This window comes from Myotis lucifugus, unplaced genomic scaffold (genome assembly GCF_000147115.1).
Source record: "Myotis lucifugus unplaced genomic scaffold, Myoluc2.0 scaffold_179, whole genome shotgun sequence".
NCBI classification, from domain to species: Eukaryota; Metazoa; Chordata; class Mammalia; order Chiroptera; family Vespertilionidae; genus Myotis; species Myotis lucifugus.
In genome coordinates, this window is record NW_005871227.1 from 780772 (window position 1) to 803912 (window position 23141).

Below are 23141 nucleotides of genomic sequence, written 5' to 3' on the forward strand. Positions count from 1 at the left end.
CAGTGACAATGAAAGGGAAGGAACTTAGTGTCCCAGGGGCACATCACAACACTGTCCTAGGCCAGAGCACATGTTAGGAGCATAAGTCTGTGTCCATGAAGCCTCTTCCACACCACTGCTTTCTCCTTTTGAGGTGATCTCCTGACTGCTTTATTCAACATTTTGTGTTTCCTCCAAACCTCCAGGTATTTCTCTCTGCCTTAGTCCATGTCACTTCTAGCAGTTGAGAGAGGAAACCCACTGCTAATGCATTGGGTGCCCTCTCCAAGAGCTGCATTGATTTTAGGTCCTGCATTACAATGCCTTTGTCAGATGTGTGGGACGAGGGCTCACTCATTCATTTATCATAGGTGCTGTTTCTGGTGTGTTTGAATTTTGCCCTCAGTTCCTCTGTGACCAGCAGAAGCCAAATGTTATGCACATAGCAGGTGTGGTAAATATGACATAGTCACTGAAGGACTGTAAAAATCTCTGTAACTTTCTATAGCTCTTTAGCAAGGAGGCAATTAGATACCCCTTTTCAGGTTCCTCAAATGTGCCCACCCCTCTCTCCCTTGCACTGACGCCTCTGACACATGGATGCACTTTCAGTTTCTTTCTGAGTTGACTTGGCCTGACCTAATATTTGAAATTTGGCTCAGGACCTCACCTGTTGTATGAAACAAGACTAGGTCCGCATGTGTGTATTACAATTCTGTTCTCATTGGGTTGTTATAGCTCATTTACTCATATGTGTTTAGTGTCTTTAATTAGCCTATTATTTCCTATTCAAAAGCAGGGACTATCGGCCCTCCATCCTTAGTATCTTGTGTTGTAGCTGGAACCAAGTCTTGTTTCAATATGCTACTGTTGGGTGAATAAATAAGAATTCTAAAGGTTTCACTAAGATCAGGATTAACTATCAATTCAATCACCTGGAATCTAACAGTTTGGATAAGTTATTCAGGACATCAAGTTGCAAATCATTCCCTCAAGTGCTCAGTTGTGGTAAAAAATCTAAGTTTGCTTATCTCTTGAAGGCTGACATATTCACTAATGTTTCTTCTATAATTGGTGGTTTGCTCCAAATAGAGAAAAAAGTTAAAGGGTTCTTCTCCTCTTCCCTCCACCTGTCCTTCTGCCCCTTTCCTCCTCTTCCTTCTTCTTCTACAAAGGATACTGTGGTGAGGTGGGTAGGGCAGGTATTTGACATTGAAGTTTTGAGAGCCATTCTGACTTTTGCAATGTCTTACACACTGTCATATAAATGCTGATGTTGTTTATTTCATCATCCCTAAAATAGATTAGCAATGCCTTCTTTTTAAAGATTTTTTGTTACAATTAAAAAATATTATTATTCCCATTTACTTTTCCTAAAAATAAACATCTACCTTCTACTGTGTAGAAAACCTCCAATATCTCTATATAACATCGATGTGTGTGTGTGTATGTATGTACGTATTCTATATAATAAAAACCTAGGTGGCATCATGCCCTCATGTGACATCATCAAAAGATGGCTGCCACAAGATGGCCATGCACACAGCAGAGGCAGGGCCTGGTGGCCACTGAGGGTGGTGAGGCCTGGGGATCCCGTGGCTCTGTGCAGCGTGGAGGAGGTGGGTCCTGGCGGAGGAGGCGGGTCGCGGCAAGGGAGGGCAGTTGGGGCAATCAGGCCAGCAGGGGAGCAGTTAGGTGTCAATCAGGCAGGCAGGCAGGCGAGTGGTTAGGAGCCAGCAGTCCCGGATTATGAGAGGGATGTCTGACTGCCAGTTTAGGCCCAATCCATGTGGGGTCCCAGATTGGAGAGAGTGCAGGCCGGGTTGAGGGACACCCCCCTCCTGTGCATGAATTTCATGCACCGGGCCTCTAGTGTATCTATATTACAGTTCCCAAATAACTCCAAATTCCAGTTATTAGTGGCCTAAATAAAAGTACAGTACTGTACTTTTACTTATTATTTCCCCACTGTACTTTTATTTATTACTAGAAGCCCGGTGCATGAAATTTGTGCAAGGGGCTCGGCCCTCGCAGCCCCAACTTCATCTGGAAGGTCATCCGGATGGTCATTCTGCTGTTTGGTCTAATTAACATATTATCTCTTTATTATATAGGATTTCCCCTGGGGATGTTTTCATTTTACCAAATTATGAACTACTCTGAGGAAATGCAAGAGTGACTTCTACAACTTGAAGTAAGTTTAATTGATTTAATAATTTAAATACATATAGAGGGCATTTTAGTAGTACAGGATGATAGTATTGGAAAATTATGCTTTTCAAATATAGCTTGTTCTCAGAATTATCAGCACAGCTTAATAAAAAAAAAATGACCCCCACTCCCGATTTCTTGTCCTTCCTGCAGACCAGGGGTGGGGAATGTCTGGCCCAAGGGCCATATAAGGCCCTCAAAATTATTTAGTCTGGCCCTGCCAAGGCATTAGGAGTAAGTTAATTAAATGTTTGACCAAATATAGCAGGCTAATTTTTAAGTTGATAATTTTGTATGGCTGGCAAATGATGTTATAAATATCCAAATAGCCCTTGGCAGAAAAAAGGTTCCCCACCCCCATTGTAGACCTATAGGGGATCTGTATGGAATATCTCCCCTGCTGATTGCTCACTTAACAACATAGAGTTCTTCACATGGGCTATAGCTGATTGGACCAGGGAAGGTCCTTCAGTCTGTGGAGCCAATTTACAGGCCTCTCAGTGATTTTACCTCTTAGAAAAATGGGCTAGTCCTGTTTGTTAGGGATCTGGTAAGAAATATCCTAATTCTACCACTTATTAGATATGCAAACTTCATCAAGTCACTTAACCACTCTGAGCCTCCCACTGGGAATGAAGAGAATTCAAAATGTGCCATGTTTGTCTGTTTGTAAAATAAAGATAACAACAGCACTTTAGTCACATGCATAGAAAGTACCTACATTATGTGTATCATCTGATGTGTATAAAGGGGCTTAGCATAGTTCCTGGCATCTACAACTGCTCAATAGGAGTTCATCATGTGGTGCTGTTGTTACCTGATTTCACCTAACGCATGGTTGTGTGCTTTCTTCCACTTCCTGGAGCATGCATTTATAAGTCACCGGACCCGTGTGTCCTCACACATTCACTTGGCAAGGTCCCCTGAACACAGGAAAATGAGCATTGTGTGTAAGGGGAAGCCAACAAGCTTTTCCCAACCAGAGAACTTATTTTTATGCTCTATTATTCCGCAGTATAAAATAATTCTTCCTTTCTGTATAAAGTGAGGAATGCCTCTCCTTACGGGAATGATGACCTGTTTGAAATATCAGAGACCACGAGTGTTGCCCTGCTGCTAGTGCCAATATCAGTCATTTATAAATTGGGGCTTTACTGATTGACTTAATAACTCCGTGCTAATCACCGCCCCTCTATCCCAGTACACAGAGGCCTCCTGATTAGAGCATTATTGACCTGGAAGAGGATGCTTTTATCCTTCAGCTCAGGCCGCTGCCAGATTTCAGCATGCTAACTCCAATAATCGCTACATTTATTAAAAACAAACATTAGTCTCATTAAAATTAATGACCGTTATGCTTACCCACAGAAGGGAGACTCACTCACTCTGCAGCGGCAAGGGGCAGCGTTAGATCATTTGGATCGAATGTATTGAGACGTAAGCACTTACTTTCCCATTTACACAAGTAATACAATTATCAGATGCTAATTTGAAATCCTTTTACTGTCATTCATGGACCTTCCCTTTCTTGGACCCATTTCATCCTTTCATTCTATCTACCTACTAATAAAAATTCCACCACATAAAAAATAATGGTAAACTCCAAAGTATGTAAAATATTTCACAGAGTCCTAGGATCCTGGAAGCTTGGTACTGAGCAACTGTGGGCTGGAGTTTCCATTTTCACTGGATGAAATATTGGATGTCCAGCCTTATTGTGGAATTAAAACGGGACTCAGTGAATGATGGGGCTGAGTGAAGTTAAGTATTTCACTTAACAATCTACCAGCTGAGAAGCCGTATGCTGGGAAAATAAGGCACATGCTTGTCCGAATCTTCTGCTTTTCATCTCAACTGAATTACCGGCAGACCAAAGTCTTACAAAATAACCGAATGCCACAAGAGGTCTTTGCAAGATCAAAAGCACTGTTGCACGCGTCATAGAGCAAAAGGGGTTCTCTGGTGTCAAAGAAATGGTCCCAACTATTGTTAAAAAATGTTGAGAAAAATGCCTAAACTTATCCTAAAATGAGAGAGCATGATTTTTTAATTTAGGGTTAGTGCCAGTTTACAGACCATCTCTTATTGACAAAGGTCATAGGGAAGGGCTCTCGAGGCTGAATATATGAAGGGGCATAGAGTGGAAACAATGCACAGTTAGGAGAGAGCATGAAGCTTTAGTTATATTTTGACCACCATCACATGCATTTCCTTTCAATGGGGTGCCCATTCCTAACACTAGGAACCTATCTCATGAACACCATAGGTTTCATGTCAGGAATCCTAAGATGAAGGGTAAAGGCAAAGCCAACTGCATTTATTCATTCAATATTAATTGAAGGTTCTGCACACCATTCCTTAATGCTCCTAAAACAGATGCAGAAAATATTCAAAATATTTTACCTCTCATGGGGCTTAACTATAAGCTGGTAATTTAATAAAATTATGGAGATAAGCCTTTTTATGCATTAAAGAATTAAAAGTGTGCACAATGAACAAAGCATTTTAATATATGTTATCCCTTTACATTTCAAAAATTTTAACTTCCTCTCAGATATATGGTTTAAGTTGATTTCATTTTTGACAATGCAGCTCATAAATATATTTAAAAAAGGACAGAAAACAAAACATGTATTGTTCATCCTGTGCCTGAGGCTTGTGCTATAAACTAGGATTATAGGGTCAGCAAACGTGCCTCAGGTCTTCAAGTAGCCATGGCTTGTGGGAAATGACCACGAGGCCATTTATATCCCTGGGCCTTTGGGTAACTTCTACTTACTCTGAAAGGGCTGACATTCTATTTTTAGCCAGAATATTCAATGAATACTCAAAGGGTGTAGAATCTTTAGTTTACAAATGAAATATATAGATATTCTAGGTAAAGGGTGAGCAAGGCTGTCATGAAAAGTCATTTTATACCCCTGTTACCAATGAACCGATTTTGCCTTTCTAATACTTCGCATCAGTGTAGGGTTGCAACTTGTGTTTAGTTCATATGGTATTCATTACCATTTACACTCCTATTTAGAGAGTGCTATCTACATAAAGGATAAGTGTACTTGGGACTTTAATGCATCATCTTGAATTTGATCCCCAATGCATTGTTATTATATAAACACTAGAGGCCCAGTGCACGAATTTGTGCCAGGGTGGGGTCTGGCTGGCCCACCCTGATTGGGGTGGGGGGGGCAGTTGGGGACAGGGACAGCAGGGGGAGGGGCTCCAGGTGGTTGCCCACCGGCCCCTCCCCCCGTTCGAACCCCAGTAGACCCCCCCCCCCCCCCCCCCCCGTCGAGGGGACAATTTGCATATTAGCCTTTTATTACGTAGGATTATAAATAAAAGAAAAATGGGGTTTATGGAATTTGAGTGACTTGTCTAAGGCCATGCAGGTATCAAGTGACCAGGCCAGGATTCTAACTCAGAGTGCTCAATATTGTATTATAAGCATCAAACTGGCTAAGAGACTATTCCGACCACACACACTCAAAAAAAGTTTGTCATTTGATAGAGATGCTAACTACTGCTACAGTGGCAAGCATGTTCCAATATTAAATGTATCAAATCAACATGCTGCATACCTTCAATTTACACAATGTTATATGTCAAATATATTTCAATTAAAAAACACACACAATGAAAACTCAGAGTGCTGATCCTAAGGCAGGTGCTCTGACCCTCAGTAGCATCGCAGCAGGCCCCTTGTTAAAAACCTGTCCCATCTCTCATCACATTGTCATCATTCTAGGAGCTACACTGGCCCTCTTAGACACCTGGGCTCCACAACTTCCAACAGAGCACAGACATGGGCGATCTGGGAGCACTTCCCGAGGCTCTGCTCCAACTTGGTTGAAAGGGGCGCTTCTCAGTGCTTGCCGTTAACACTCTGTAACTGTGTCTGGTAGTTTTATATTTACTTCTTGTCCCCACTAGATTTTGACCCCCTAAAAGAACTGTTTAAGTTTTTCTCATTTTTCTACCCCCAATCCCTAGAATAGTATGTGACTATGACAGATAGAAGCATAGGTGTTGAATAAACCAATAAAGGGCCATGTGAGCAAATGAAGGCAACATAGTTCATTCTGTCTTGCTAACTCTAATTAAACCATAACATTTTACTGGGTCCTGAGATGTTATAGCAAGGAATGAGTGAGCTAACTAGGAAAATATTCTAGTTAAGTTTTATTGCCCTTTATGATGTTCCAATTTAATGAAGGGGGGAAAAATGAAAGAACACACAATCTAATGAGCACGGTAACATTTGCTGCTCCTGTTTATGTGTTTTGTGGGAAATGATAGAGAGCAGCATTTCTCACACTGGGGCCCACAGCCAGCAGCTACTCTATCCCTAGAAAAGCATTAGATTGAGAAATATGGGCTTGGAAATCTAAAATTTGAAAATCATTGGCATTACCATTTCTAGCTACTATGGTACTAGTTGGAGGAACTAACCATAGCAATCTTCTACTGGCTTTTTTGTCATTTGTTTTATTTTCTATGGAGTGTGAGGGTGAGAAGGTGATCTGAAAGGACTCTCTTGGACTCATATGTATGGACAACTACAGTAGCATGAAGTGACCATGTTGTTAGAATGCTCCTGGACATTCCCACCTGTGTATGCAGTAGGCACTCAATAAACACTGTTGACTGATTTGACAGATGACACAGACTGATGATATAAATCGTATCAAGGAGTTTATTTTCTGCTAATGGGTTAAAATAATACCCTGTCAAGAAAACAGGAAACGCAGCATATGCGCCCTCAGAATCAAATGATGGACTGTCAGAATGCAACTTCTCTCTCCTCCTCCAACCGTGTAATCCTCTCTAGTTGCTTGGGGAAATTCATTTGCAATTACCTATTGGTTATTGTCGGGTGAGTAAAACTCATGTACCTCTTGTTTTTCTTTATTGCTGTGTTGTTGTTTTCCAAATAAACAAACAAGAAAACAACCCCAAAGCACAGAAGGCAGCATCTGGCCGATGTTCTTTGTAGATGGATCGCGTTGCTTTTGTGTTTGTGGCCAGCTCTATTGTGCAAGGCTGGAATGACTGCTGGGAGCTCGGGCTTTTTATCTACACAAGTGAGCACTTTTATTTCCTTGTCTTCCTCAAGGAGAAGATGGTGCAATCACTTTCAGCAAAGTGAATTCCAGAGGAGGGGAGGAGGGAGAGAACAATTTGAACAAAACTTCTATCTGACAAGGGCTCTCTTTTCTTCAGCTTCTTTGTTGGCCCTAACAAAACTATCACACCTGGCCAGTAATGCAAACCACTTCAGGCTTTATGTAAATCACATGTAGATATGTGGTGACTTAGTGCCAGCAAGAGCTGCCCCTGAAAGGAAGCCAATTTTCAGGGAATTTTCAACTGCAGCTCATGGCTGATAGAAGCATTAACTCATTGGTGTGAGGATATTCTGGTTTAGTCCATTTCTAATTTAAAAGTGGGGGGAAAAAGGGGAAGCAAATTATATCTATACACACACACATACACACAAACACACATCAAATACCCAAATACCTCATTTTTCACTGTCATAAATGATCATAGCCAGGAGTGCACTGGGTTCATCTGAATCTAAGACTGAATTCTCAAACTTGAATTCACCAGGAGGGCCAATTAAAGCACAGATTGTTGGACTCCACCCCTAAATTTCCTGAATCAATGGATTTGGGGTGGGGCCTGATGATTTGCATATCTAACAAGTTCTCCTGTGAGGCTACTGCTGAGGGTCCAGGGACCACACTGGAGAACCTCTGATCTAGTGTATTCCAGGCACAGCATCAGGCTCCACCTGTTGAAGAGAGGTGAAATGAGACCATTCTATGTGGCCACTCAACTTCTGAGCAAATGTGACTTGTGGTTGAGAGCATATGACTCTTTCATATTTAGGCTCTCATGTGCAGCAACTTCTGTTCGCAAGTGATTGTTCCGGACCAGAATATAAAATCACTCCACCATCCTGATGCTAGCGGTTCTGGCTCTGGTGAAAGGCGTGCAAACTCTTATTAGGAGAGTGTTTCTCCATTCCCCATAAACAAGCAAATGGCTCGTAAAAATCATGTGAGTGAAAGCTACCGACGGTCAATCTTAACTTGCTTCTATAGAGGAACTCAATACAAATTGGGTCTATTTGCAGAAAAATTAATTTTTAGATCTCTCTCGAAAGCAAGCCAGATGTACTTTATTATGTTTGGCTTTTATTCAACATGCTGTTGTGAGAATTCCAAGTTTTTCCTCTGACACCCAACTGTCGCTCCAGACTGTCCTTTGTTATATACTGACGCATCGTGCACAGGAAATATGGATTTTCATTGACTGTTTTATGCCTCATTTTTCACTGGCACATGCTTATTTGTCTTATAATATAACTACTGTCTGGCAGTGGTTTCCAAAGGTTCTAATGCCATGAGGAAGGAAGTCCCTATCGAAATTTAAAAATGCAGCCATTCAAAACACACCATTCCTAGTCTCTGAAAGAGGAGCATTTTGTTTTGTTTTGTTTTGTGTTTTTCTTTTTTTTTGGTAAAAATACATGTAAAAGCTATGTATCCTACTAATCAATTATAAAGCCAAGAGTTTCTTCTGAAGGAAATTGTTTCTGAATTTTTGAGAACTTATAAACATCTCTTTCCATGAATTAATTTCCTGTACTCTTAGAGAAAACAAAGATAAAGCTTGGCACCAAACACTGATATATTAGAGGGTAAGGATTTATACCATTTTATTTTATTGAATATGTATTGCTATTTCTGTCATAGAAAAGAAAGAATGAAAGAAGAATATTATTTCTATAAAGATATATTTATGTCTGCTTTATTTACCACTGTAGACCAAATTCTTATAAAAAACTTGAAAAATAGTAGACTATTAAAAATACTCATTGAAAAAAATGAACGAATAAATTAATAGTTTTAGAATTTAACATAGTTCTCCTCAGAGATTTTCTCCAAAAGATAGTATTTTAGTGTTTTTCTCCATATATTTTAGTGTTTTTCTCATGGTACTCTTGATTGCAATATCTAATGCTTTCCTTCTGTGTGCTAAAGACTGTCCTTTACTGAGGATATAGCACTGAACTAGAGCACTGGGTTCTGAACTTCACAGAGCTTCCAGAGTAGTGAGAGAGGCAGGCATAAATCCAAGAGTTACTGAACATACTTACTACATGGACATGAGTGTTCATATGGGGGGGTGGCAGATGGAGATTTAATCAGTAAGGCCTGAGGTGGCTTTCCTGAGGAAGTGCTCTGAACTTCCCCACCTGAAGGAAGGGTCCAAGTTAAGTAGGCAATGAAGAGGGCAGCAGTAATCAAGGCAGATAAAATCACACCTGCAAAGGTCTAGTGGCAGATCCAGCAAGATCCTTTAAGAGCCAATGCAACTTGCCTTCTGAATTTGACATAAAGTCAACTATATTATGATACCCATTGTAAACAGAGTGGGGCTTGGGCATCTTATGCTTATTAACTGCATAAATCATACAACATGAGGAATTTTCCCCTTGCCCTTGCAAAGGAAGAAGTCACAGGTTGAGTCAAATGAGAAGGTGACTCATGGCTGCACCACTCTAGCTATTTCATGAGAGAGAGTTGCTGCTAAGCCAGTGGGATGCATAAATATAGAGAGTATTTGGGATTAAACCCGTAAGTTTACACTTCTGCCTAGGAAACACTCCCATGCAAAACCCCTTCCAGAGGCAATCTGATTTATCTTTCGGCTAAGGAGCTGGTGTGGAAGCAATTGCTGATGAGAGCACATCGGTGACAGTCCACATGGTGCTTATAATGGTCAGCATGCAGACCTCCGAACCACTGGTATTGACCTAATCACAGCCTTGGGTACCAATGGGAGGCTATGCTCCCACTTCTCCTCCATAAATTTAGCAGACCAAGAAGTGTATTACTACCCTGAGACAAGCCGATGATGGAATGGCTGGTTGAGTTAGTGCCTTAGCTCGTTCGATCTATTTCCAATCACTGTTGGAGGAACCAAGACTGTAATGTGTCCATTTTTATTCAGTTCATGTTACTGAGATGATATAATAAGGCTCCTAGAAGACAGTGTGTTGGGCTTTTAGCAAAATCTCAAAGGGCTGGTGAGATTGGTCTGTGAGACGGGAGGATGTAGCTGGAACATTAACTCAAGATTCTTTTGGAAAGCTGCAAACCAATCAAGAGGCTTTGAGAACCCAACCCCTAGTTAGGTCATGGCTAAATTTTAGATCCCATTATTGCAGGGATTTTTTAAGTGCAATTTTAGCATAGCACTAAGCTGTCAAGCATCTAGTGATAGCTGCCTTGATTTAAGCCAAAGTGTATTGCATGTAGAAAAAAAATAAAAGTAGGATAGTTTTTGTGGATTTGTATTATCAGATCTGATTATAAAGCTTAAATCCCAGTTCCATTTTAGCTCATTAACCTTTGTCTTAAGAAAAGAAGGGAACAATTGGGACACTGATGTACAGAACAGTGGTTAAGACTGCATTTTCTCATAGCCTATGTGTATCTAAATTCAAACTGGGCCACTTGCTGACTGGGAAGTTTAATACTACCCTGAACCCTAGTTTCTATATGTATAAAGGTAATCACACGGTATACCTCAAAGCATGGTCATGAGAACCAAATAAAGCATTGCATATAAAGTGTTTAGCACAGTGATTCTCAACCTTGGCTGCACATTAGAATCACCTTGGAATCTTTTTAAAATCCTGATTTCTGGGCCTCATCCTCCGGAAATTCTGTTTCTTTGTTATAGGGTGGGGCCACAACATTGGTAACAAAGAAACAGAATTTCTGGAGGATGAGGCCCAGAAATCAGGATTTTAAAAAGATTCCCAGGTGATTCTAATGTGCAGCCAAGGTTGAGAACCACTGGACGTTAGCACAATCCCTAGCACAGTTCTGGTGCCAATCAACCTCACTAAGATGAACTAAGATTGGTTCAGTTGATCCCATGAACTAAACCAGCAATTCTCTACTTTGGTGCCACAATCCACTAGAGTTTGACACAAAAAAGAAGAGGTCAGAGTCACCAGTGCATTGGGAATGCCTGGCTTACCCACGCCACAGAATGTAAACCACCTGAGCATTCCATTGTACAGATCTACCAGCATAAGACCATGTGCTGAGTGCCACATGTTGTATAAGCGAGGTGTCAAGGGGTCTTAGCAGGACAATGGCCACATCCAGTTTTGTACTGAAGATCGACTGACCTGACAGCATAAAGAATATGCATTGGACCAAACAACAGCTATTTTTAGTTTTAGAATCAAATGCTCTGGCCCTTTTGCATTCTAGAGAGAATGAAACCTGATAAAAGAGAGAAAAATGGATAGGTTGCCTCCTGTATGTGCCCTGACCAGTGATCAATCCCTCGGTATCTGTCCTGACCAGGGATTGAACCCACAGCCTTTTGGTGAATGGGATGACGCTCCAACGAACTGTGCCCTTCAGCCAGCGCCCCTGAGGGTATTTCTATTCTCAAACTTTTGATAATGTATTAGTATTTATGGAAGCTGCTTGGCTCAGTAAATGGTAAATTAGATCGAATGCCACAAAGAAACAAATGAAGAGAAAACCAAATTATGAATCCCTATATAGTCCCTGAGAAAAACAAAACAACCAAAAACAGTCCCTCCCCAACTTTCACTTCTTTAGCCCTTTCAAGTGGCTCAGAAATGCTGGCATCAGTGAGACCTATCCAAACCCCACCAAGGAACACTCCATACACTGATAACCAGAAGCAGGAAATACCAGGCGGGGAATCAGAAGTTGGAGGTTTTGCACAGAGAAGTATAAGGCTGTGCCATATGAAGAAAAATATGTGATTGATGAATCCAGTTTTCTGTTTAATGTGTTTGCTCATCTTTTGAAAGCTCAAACATTGTTCAATGTATATTCATTTGACTCAAACTGTTGAGTGCTTACCAGATACCAAACATCTACTGGAACCAGGGCAAACAGCGATGACTAAAGCAGAGTCTTTCCTCACCTGTGCTCACTGCATTGGGGGAGGGAAGCTTCACCAAGTGGCTTCCAGTGTAAAGTGACCATGGCCATGAGAGGGGGACCTTTCCAATGTTCTGGCATCACAAAGAAGAGAAGGGTGATGTTCATTATTTTTAGTTTCTTTAGGTTGTTCTTTTTTCCTCACAAATTGCTAGTTGTATCAGTTAAGAATCTACCACTTATGCCAGGTCCAGGTGGCTCAGTGGTTGAACCAGGAGGTCAAGGTTCAATTCCCAGTCAGGACACATGCCCAGATTGTGGGCTCAATCCCCAGTGGGGGGTGTGCAAGGGGCAGCTGACTAATGATTCTCTCTCATCATTGATGTTTCCATCTCTCTCCCCCTCGCTCTTCCTCTCTGAAATCAATAAAAAATATATTTTAAAAAATCTACCACTTACTAGTACTACATAGCTGCTTTTAAGTTAAATCAGATTTCACCGATACCGTTTCAGGCCATAAATAATTTAAGTTTGAGAGTAACCTATAGGTAAAAGGGCAACACTCACTTTCTTGGGTTGTCATGTGTAAAACTCCAAAATTGTCTGCCTGGGATATACTAGTATTAGTACCCCTGTTTCTGCAAGAGTGCCAGTTAATCTGCCATGCACACAAAGCAAAAACGTACCAGCGATGGGATTTCTGAACAGACAAAGCAGGCTTCTATGGTATACTCAGCTCACACTGATGGAGCTGGTGGAAACTGCCTTAAATTAAGGATTAAATGCAGTGTCCCCGCCAATAGAAAGATGCAGGTCCATTTCTGAGGGCACAGGGAGCTGGCCTGGTCGTTCAGGGAATGAGAAAATGAAGGTTCCATTTAGTTGGTGCATCAGTTTGCAGGCACGTGGGTCAGTGGAGATGGAAGAGACTAAAACAAGGCCACGGTGTGGGCGAATTTCTCCGCTATTTCACCAGTGACCCCATTTGACTCTCCTCCCCACTGCTGACACGTCCTTTCCTTTAAAATTACACGTAGTGCTGAACAAATGGGTCTCTTCAGAGTCACCTAGCAGAACTAATCAGCATGCCGGCCTGGTTTCCAAATGAAGAGTCCATTCCGCAGCAGAGGAGGGCGATTGCTTTCTCATCCCCCGGCAGAGGGATGGGTCACCAGCACCTCCGAGGGAATTGGTGCTCTGCTCCTTCGCTCAGGGAAGGAAACTGTACCCCTGTCACACCGAAAGCTCATCCTTCCACCTGAACACTCACTTCCTTCCAGACTTCCCACGCCAGGTAGAAACTGCATTCAGCTCCGTGCATCTAAGAAGTGAATGTGGCCCTAGCAGGTTTGGCTCAGTGGATATAGAGCAGCAGCCTGAGCACTGAAGGGTCCCGGGTTCAATTCCCTGTCAGGGCACATGCCCGGGTTGCAGGATGGATCCCCAGTAGGGGGTGCACAGGAGGCAGCCAATCAATGATTCATCATTGACGTTTCCACCTCTCTCTCCTTCTCCCTTCATCTTCGAAATCAATAAAAATATATTTTACAAAATAAGGTGATGTGTCCTCCCCTGTCGCCTGGGGAAGCCTTTTCCTCCAGGGCAAATTGCTGGGTGGTGAGAAGCCTGTGAGCTAGATGCGCACATTTTAATAACCCTTCATTTGATCACTGCGCCTCATGCTAATCAATGGCAGGAGGGAGGCACTCTGCTCCCCCCCAGTAATTAGGGCTCATAAGCTGCTGGCGATGGTTTGGGCGTGGGATGGAAAAGGGAGAGGCGGTGGAGCAAACAGTTTTCCCTTTGGTTTGCAAACATTGAATTCTGCCCTATTAAAAGTAGATTTCTAAACCAGAGCTCCCTGCTTAATGCCCATGTGAGAGGCTCTGATTTTTTTTTCCTTTTAACCTGTACGAAATCCCTGTAACTGCAGATACAATAATATCAAACCCCGTTAGATCCCTCCACAGTCATTTGGTGGGTCCCAGTGCACCGAGTGACTTGAAGCTGTGATCTCATTTTACACCCACAACTATCCTGAGGGCTTGGAGATGTTAGCCTCGTTTTACAGATGATGCAACTGAGGCTCAGAAGGGCTAACTAGCCTGTTGCCAAAAGTCAAAACACAGTAACCCAGGAACAAGGACTGGAATCAGTCCCATTGGGCAGAACGCAGCCATTTTTAGTCTTAGAGTCAATGCCCTGGGGTTTTTGTATCCTAGAGATAGTGTATCTTCCTCCATCCTAGAGATTTGGGGACAGGAAGTCTCAAAGGGAACTCTGTCCTGTGCATGAGCAGCAGGAAGACAGTATGGTACCAGCCTCAGGCCACATCTCCAGGCCCTTTGAGAGCTAGGGGAGGGGCAGAGTGGTAATAGGACCTTCCTCTCTTACTGTTGCTGGCTAATACTGTGAAAAATGTCTTTATTCATAAAGAGATGCTGTCATGATCACTTTCACATTTGTAACAAATGCCTAAATACATTTTTTCTCCAAGTGACTTACTACAGTAAAGTTCTCCAGTACACTGTGGCATGAACACAGATTAACGTCTAGTACTGTTCTTCTGTGAAAATCGCAGGCCAGTCTCTGATTAGATTTTTATGGGGCACTTTCCAAATCCGACTCTCCCCAGGCTCCTGAGTACCTAGTTGTGCAAGAATAAGTATGATTTCACTTGGGTATGGAGCACTGGGCATAAACTAATTGCTCAAACTCCTTTAAATAGTCACAGAAGAAAAGACAGTTCAGCCCTGCAAAGGACAGGGCAACCATTATGCCTTCAAAAGTAGTAACGAATTAAAAATGAGACACCATTAAAAATCCAAGCTCTCTATCTTTAGCACAACCTATACAAAGAAAAGTCATGTCCATTAAAGATTATCTTTGCATTCATCCAACCAAGGATTTGTAAACTTTATGGGGACAAAAAAAGCACAACTAAGCTCAGAATTATGTTGTTAAAATCTGGCAGCAAACATTTGTCTACTAAAAATTAAGTCCTGTAGGGGTGGTCAAAATCCTGGACAGGCCAGCAAGTTATCTACACATATTCATCTACATTTTCTGAAAGGTACAATCAGATAAGTGAGGATTCCTGGCATAGAAGGACTATAGAAATGAACAATGAAGGCAAGTCTATCCATTTTCTGGAACCTATAATGTTGTAGGTATCTGATTCCGGCAGTAGGGATAACTTCAAGTTCTGATTCTGCCCGATATATGGGCTGTGCAAGAGTTTACTGGATAAACAACAACTTAAAAATGTCACTATGCCTTGTGAATGAATAATGGGGTATGCAAGAATATGCTCAATGGGGTCTTATTTTTTAATTCCATTTTATTACTGACAGCAGTATGTAGTTATTTATCTGGTGGTAAAAATGAAGATTAATCAGCAGCTAGACTAAATTTCTCTGAAGACTTTTCCCAAGACATATCTCGATGTGAAAGGGAGAAAAGTTCTCCTTTTTCCCCTATTTTATACCTTTTCACTTTTTTTAACATCTTCATTGAAGCTGTCAGAAAGGTTCTCAAATATGAGCGATGAGTTTTATGGAGAAAAAAATGTTTCACCATGGATTTTGTCTCATCGTGTTTACATATGCTATTTTATGATTCTACAAGTTGCTACTACTTAAGTGAAAGAAAAGAGAGTTTGGTTGTGATTATGCTTTTATAAGATAAAATCAATATACATGTTCATGGTAGAAATTTCAGAAATATGGAAAGGAAAAAGATGAAACAAATTACCAATAATTTCACAAATATTTGAAAACCACTGATACTATTGTGATTCCTTTCTAAGGATTGTGTAAAAACTTCATATATTTATATTTATTATTAGGGATATTGAGTTTTTAATTTTTTTATCTTTGTGTCTCAGTCTCAATAAGTATAATGGTTAATACAATTGCACTATTCCACAGAACAGGTTACACATAAATTATTTATGTGGACTATCTCCATCGATTTCTGATCTTTTGTTAATGCATTAACTATAATAAATATTCTTTGTATAGAGGTTTTTCTACTTTATTTTGGGTAAATTCCCAGAGGAGAATTACTGAGTAAAATGGCCTTCATTTTTCAAGTTCTAAATGACAAACAATATGAATTTTCAAAATTGAATATGACTCTCATTAGTGGAAACCCTCTTTCCCACTTTCCCTCTATCCTTCCTTCCCTCTCTTTTTTTCCACCTTCCCCTTTTTTTCTTCCTTCCATCAGAATAAACGAGGGTCATTGTTTCTCCAGGAGGGTCACTGCTTTCCCATGAAAGGACCATGCTTTCCCTGTGGGATATAATGGAATATAATGCTGTCACCGACTGCTAAGTGTATGATAGGATTATTGCCATGGTGACGGCTAAGTGCATGACAGAAACATCACCATGGTGCCATAAAGCATGCTGCAATCTGGAAATTCCTTGAAATTCCACAGCAAGATCATTTCTGGTTTCAGCGTGAATTCCATTTATGAATTCTACCAGTGTCATGGTGCTTTCTCATCATGACTCTTCCATTTATCAGGGGCATAGCTTATCGAAATATGAGAGTTAAATTTGTTGCATGTCCCATATCAGGTTCTGTGTTCAGGACTTTGTGTGCATGGCTTCATTCAATGGATGCAAAAGTGCCATATGGAAGATACCAGTATTTTGTTCTCATTTTAAAGATGGAAAAACAAAAAATCAGAGATTTTAATTGCCCTGGGTCATGCTTCTATTTTAGGATGACATGCTTCTATTTTAGGAAAGGAGACAACTTGTCGCATTTTCATAATAATTACGGCCTCCAACGGGGTGGCTTGAAACATCAAGATGTCTAGGACAGTTTCATTGGGCCAGATGTTTCGGGCCTTTGTTCTGGCTGGCTGTTGAGTTCTTCATTTCTTCCTACATACCAGATTGGACATGTCCAACATTGCTTTCTCATTTACATGTGTGATGTCTGAACAAAGGTGACCATCACCTCCAGGAACGTCCAGGATCTCTCACTGCTCTCTCTCTCTGGTCAGACTTCCTATATGCAACTGGCTAACCCCAGAGTGAAAATTCCAAGAGACTTATGAGGTAGCCTCAGAGGTTACATAGTTTTATTTTGCTATAATCTTTTGGTCAAGAGGGAGTCACAGGCCCAGTCCAAAAAGAAAAGGACAGGGGATCTAGACCCCCCAGTTCTTAACTAGCAACACCTCAAGTAATTTGTGACCATTTCAATCCATTATACAAGGTTTGTTGGATCCAAAAACCCTTACTTCACAATACCAACCTTGGGTAAAGACACGGTAGACTATTTCTCAGTGGGGAGAATTTTCCCAAACTGCCAACATTCCTTATAGAGTGACCACACATAGGTGGAGTTCTGTAGAAAACAGGGGGGATTTGGAGTAGACCCTTATTGCCCCAACTCCATTTTCCATGTTACATTTCCCAAGAGGGAGAAGTGTTAGGTTATTACTTTCAGCTTCTCTAACTGCCTCAGTTCTCTCTCTCTCTCTTCCCCTCTCAATTTCTCTTCTTCCACCAAATGATGGAAAATTGTTTGGCGAGAGCTCAGGAGTGGTTTTAGTCTTTGGCTCCCTCAGGACCTGCCTGCTCTCTTGTCTAAGATAAGAGTTCTTTCCTCCTCCATGTGGTAAGCCTATGAGGGTGGTGAAAACAGTGGGTGGAGGTCACTTTCTAGATGGAGGCCACTTTCTGCTTAGACTGTGAATTCAAGGAGAAACTTCCACACATCTTCAGATATAAGCCAGCATTTATATTTTAATGTATATGTGGCCTTGTGTCTCTTTTTTAATTGACTTGGAGTCTAGAACTCAGAGTGATGTGAGCAATTGGCCTAGTGCTAACCTCAATCTCTCTTGAGGTGAGACTACTAAAATTGAATGCATTGGGTTTATATTGAATTTTTCCCCATTTTACAAATATAAAAAACCCCATATAATCTTTCATAAATAATAATGTGTCTTTTTAAATTACAGGTTGTTTTACTTGTTCATTTTCATACTATATCATTCAAAATTTCCAGAATGGTGTTGCAAAATAATACTGGTACTGACTTGGTTTTTTTTATTATTCTAAATATCAATATTGTTTTACTGATAAGGAGTTAAAAATATATATGTATATATCTTGTTACATAGAAAAGAACCTATATGAGAAATACATTCCCCAATTTAGAAAGGTATGGGCCATTTTTCTTCTTATTACATTTATAACTAGATGAATATTTAGGGGCAGGTTTAGAAATTCTGAAGTACTAGAGCAGTGATGGCGAACCTTTTGAGCTCGGCGTGTCAGCATTTTGAAAAACCCTAACTTAACTCTGGTGGCATGTCACATATATAAATGTTTTGATATTTGCAACCATAGTAAAACAGACTTATATTTTTGATATTTATTTTATATATTTAAATGCCATTTAACAAAGAAAAAATCAACCAAAAAATGAGTTCGCGTGTCACCTCTGACACGCGTGTCATAGGTTCGCCATCACTGCCCTAGGTCATGATCCCTCACACTCTCAAGTGCCCCTGACACCAGGGCATCATGGGTTGGCCATGGGGCAGAAGGACAGCTATGTGGGCAACAAGACTCAGAGCAAGAGCAGCATCCTTACCCTGAAATACCTCATGAAGCATAGCATCATCACCAACGGGGATGAAATAGAGAGGATCTGGCATCACACCATCTACAACAGCAGTTCTCAACCTGTGGGTTGCGACCCCTTTGGCGGACGAACGACCCTTTCACAGGGGTCGCCTAAGACCATCCTGATATCAGAGATTTACATTATGATTCATGACAGTAGCAACACTACAATCATGAAGTAGCAACGAAAATAATTTTATGGTTGGGTCACAACATGAGGAACTGTATTTAAAGGGCCAGAAGGTTAAGAACCACTGCTCTACAACAAGGTGCATGTGTCCCCCAAGAAGCACTCGGTGCTGCTGAATCCCAAGGCCAACCGTGAGAAGACGACTCAGATTATGTTCGAGACTTTCAACATCTGGGCCACGTACGTAGCCAGCCAGGCTGTGCTGTTCCTGTGTGCCTCTGGCCACACCACTGGTATTGTTATGGACTCCTGGGATAGGGTCACCCACACTGTGCCCAGCTACGAGGGCTACACCCTGGCCCACGCCATCCTGTGTCTGGACCTGGCTGGCCAGAACCTGACCCACTACTTCATGAAGATCCCCAGGATCGCGGCTTCACCACCACCGTGAGCAGGAAATTGTGTGTGACATCAAGGAGAAGCTGTGCTATGTTGCCCTGGACTTCCAGCAGGCCATGGACACCACCAGAGTGCAAGTTCTGGATATGGACTGGTGGCTCCATCATGGCATTGTTGTCCACCTTCAGCAGATGTGCACCAGCAAGCAGGAGCATGACCAGGCGGGCCCCTCCATCGTCCTCTGCAAATGCTTCTAAATGTGCTGCCGGCAGACGAGTAGCATTTGCTGCGTGAGCTGATCAAGTCTGAGTTTGATATATACACCTGGCAAATGTGTGTACTGCATGCTGGCCTGGTGAAACTGGGATAAACCTTTGAAAATAAATTGTCCTGAAAGCTTGTATCTGATCTCGGCATTGGATGGTAGACCTGATTGCTGACTGTGACCTTGTATTCAAGTTAACTGTTTCTTTGGTACAAGTTTAATGTCCTGTACATATCTTTGATTTAAACCCTGTACATGCAGTCGGTCACTTGGTGGTCAAAACGAGAACATATTTCTGCATGAGAAATCCAGTGGCTTGATGAGAATTGGTGAGACTGCACAATCCCAATGTATGCAGGGTATTAACACATGGGAGCTGCCTATTCCAGGATTTCTCCAGGGGCTGGCATGATTCCTGAACCAGTTGTCATTTCTGTCCTGCTGGTCTGATGGGGTTGGGGCCAGTCAGAGAAAGGCAAATACCATATGATCTCACTTATATGTGAAACTGAAGGAATAAAATTAACTGGCAAAGAAACAGAACCAGAGGCATGGATACATGTAATAGCTTGACAGCTGTTGGAGAGGAGGAGGGTTGGGGGGCTGGATGAAAGAAGGTGAAGGGATTACGCACAGACACAGACAACAGTATGGTGATAGCCTGAGGAAAAGGGAGGTGAGGATAGGTGGAGATGGGCTACATGGGATCAATGGGGATAGAAAGAGACTTTGCTTGGGGTGATGGGCATCCAACAGGGTGCAGATGATGTTTTGTTGAGTTTACACTTGAAACCTGTATGGTTTTGTGATCCAATATCACACCAGGACATCCAATAAGACAAACAAAACAAACAAATGTCCAGGAACCAGCCAATGAGGTAGCGTCCGGTCTCCAGAGGTTGAGCTGGCCCTGCACAGTCTTCCTGGAGGTGGATCAGAGACCGAGAGAAGCCTCTAGGCTGAGGCCATTCTGGACATTTGGCTTTTGTGGCGACAGGTAAGTGGACATGGGTGTAAGGACAGTGCTTTGAGTGGAGCCTGGAGCCCCCAGTCCTCCTGTGGCACTCGAGGCAGGGCCAGTGTTGATGTTTGCTCTTATGCCACCTCAGGAGCCTAGACATTTGCAATCAAGGGGGAAGGAGCCTTTGCTGAAAGCTGTGCTTGGGACATAGGATCCCTGCCAAGTACTAGTATGTGCCCTGGCAGAGAGAACAAATGGTAGGGGACACATGCTCTGCTGCACAGGTGTCACTTGGAGCTGAAAAGAGAGCCAGGAAAAAAGGGAAAGAGCGTGGAGGGGAGGGTACTTTATATACCAGAGCTTTGTATATGTTGTTTTAGCAGATTCTCAAACCAACCTCAGAAGGTACGTTTTTATTTTACTCTGTGGTACAGATGAAGAAACGGAGGCTCAGAGAGGTTAGGTGACATGTCCAAGGTCACACCACTAGAAAGGAATGGAGCCAGGATCAAATGCAGTTCTTTCTGCTCCTCTACCTTCTCCCAGGGGCTGTGACCTACTTCCTCGGGCAGCAGCAGAAAGACGAGCCCTTGAGCAGGGTCTCTCTTGTTCCTGGAGGTGGGAAAGATGAGGGTTTTCACATGGCTTCTTCTCTCTTCCCCAGGGTTCTCTCTGGTGGACTTTGAGACTCAGACACACAGGTCTTCCATGGCTCCTTACCACATCCGCAAATACCAGGAGAGCGACCGCCCCTGGGTCCTGGGCTTGCTCTCCCAGGGCATGGCTGAGCATGTCCCCCGCACCTTCCGCCACCTCCTGAAGCTGCCGAGAACACTTGCACTCTGGCTTGGGGGGGCCCTCGCCCTGTTTCTGGTCTCTGGTTCCTTGCTCCTGGTCCTCGTGGCCAGCCTCACCCTGCTCGTCGCCCTGAGGTTCCTTGCTCAATACCCCTGGAGCCAGTTTGTGGCCAATAGTCTGCACACAGACATGTCTGACATCAGCAAATCCTACCTCAGTGAGCCGGGCTCCTGCTTCTGGGTGGCTGAGTGCGAGGGGCAGGTGGTGGCCATGGTGGCAGCTCTGCCCGCTGAGGAGCCCACTGCGCGGAAGGAGCAGTTGCAGATGCTCCACTTAAGTGTGGCCTTGGAGCACCGGCGCCGGGGGCTAGCGAAGGCCCTGGTCAGGACTGTCCTCCAGTTTGCAGCACACCAGGGCTACAGAGAAGTTGTCCTCACCACCAGCATGATGCAGCATGCCGCCCTGGCCCTCTACCAGCACCTCGGCTTCCAGACCACCCGCCAGTACTTCTTCACCAAGAGTTGGGCGCTAATCGCTGTCCCTGTATTTCAATTAACCTACTGGCTGCCCTCTGCTCAGGACTCTCAGGCACCAGGGCAGAGAGAGGGCCTATGATCTGTTTCCTGATTAGTCAGGACGGCCCTGCAGCAGTAACAAGCGAGCCCTGAGATCTCACTATGACAGTACAGGAAGTTTATTTGTTAGCATGGAAACCCCAAGGGGATGGCCATGGCTCTGCCCCTTTCAGCCTTTTTATGTTGTCACTGTTGCATTATTTAGTGACACAAGAGTGTTGCATAAAATCAATCACAAATGAATAATAAACATTTACTTAGCTATTCATATAGGAACATGCCCTGCCTCTTTTAAAATAGTGAGACATTTGCTTAAAATTTTAAACATAATATAATATGGGATAATTGAGGATAAAATTATAATGAAGGTAATCTAAAAGTAGCTGAGGTTATAAATACCATCAGCTCCCTGATATAAATGGATTGCGTGTTCAATTTTGTCCTTGACAGAAAGAAAAGCAAAAGAAGCTTATTGTTTTCATTGCTTGACTGAGGGAGATATTGGAATGGAGTTGCTCTTTTGTTCTATGCAAGTGAATAGAAAATACCTCTTATGCACTCTAGGCATTATAAAAAGTTGTAGACTGCTCAATAAGCAACTGTATGCTTTAAAATTTAATTATCAATTAATAATCTAAAAAAATCTTGGGTGAGAATTCTTTAAAATATTCAGATTTATAACTTTAAGAGAATAAAAAAAAACCTCAAATGAAATTTGCACTCAACTTCAATCCTAATCACTGATTTAATATTATTACCAGGTCAAACTCTGAGGAACCAAGGTAATGCTAACTTATTCAGGGAAATGTTGTGATGTATCTGATCCTCTTCCTCCACAGGCAGAAATCTTTTTGCAGATTACAAATTATCTATGTTTAACTTCTAAGGATGAACACCTACAATCTCTAGCATTTTAAAAAGGCATCTACCACTACCCCTTTGTCATTGAGACAGATTTTTGTCTTTGTCACTTGTGTGATCAATGCTGTTCATAATGTTAATGAGAGATTATCTTCCTCCCACAAATATTTTCCAGGGTTTACCAAGTACTATCCATTACCTGATTATGTATTCCATCAGTCTTTTGGGAGTAAAAGTGCAGGTAAGGAACCCACATGTAACTGCCCAAACAAAGCAAGGAGGCTCATGTTCTGAGCAGCATGAGGGGCAGAGAGGTTCCTGGAGGAGAGGTATTAGATATGCAGATAGTAGTAA

At 42.2% G+C, this 23141-nt stretch overlaps 1 protein-coding gene and 1 pseudogene across 1 annotated transcript; both read left to right on the top strand.

Annotated features, from left to right (window-relative positions):
• Window positions 1-18690: 18690 nt before the first annotated feature.
• On the top strand, window positions 18691-19584 carry LOC102428086 (annotated as a pseudogene).
• Window positions 19585-20548: 964 nt separating this feature from the next.
• On the top strand, window positions 20549-22506 carry LOC102426829 (putative N-acetyltransferase 8B). The gene is made up of 2 exons (XM_006096457.3): window positions 20549-20589; window positions 21218-22506. Exon 2 carries the CDS (start codon window positions 21262-21264, stop codon window positions 21964-21966), a length of 705 nt encoding a protein of 234 aa, XP_006096519.1. The 5' UTR covers window positions 20549-20589; window positions 21218-21261; the 3' UTR covers window positions 21967-22506.
• The last annotated feature ends 635 nt before the right edge of the window (window positions 22507-23141 follow it).

Coding starts and splice junctions, on each gene's coding strand:
- LOC102426829 (XM_006096457.3), top strand. CDS start 21,262: ATGGCTCCTTACCACATCCGCAAATACCAGGAGAGCGACCGCCCCTGG.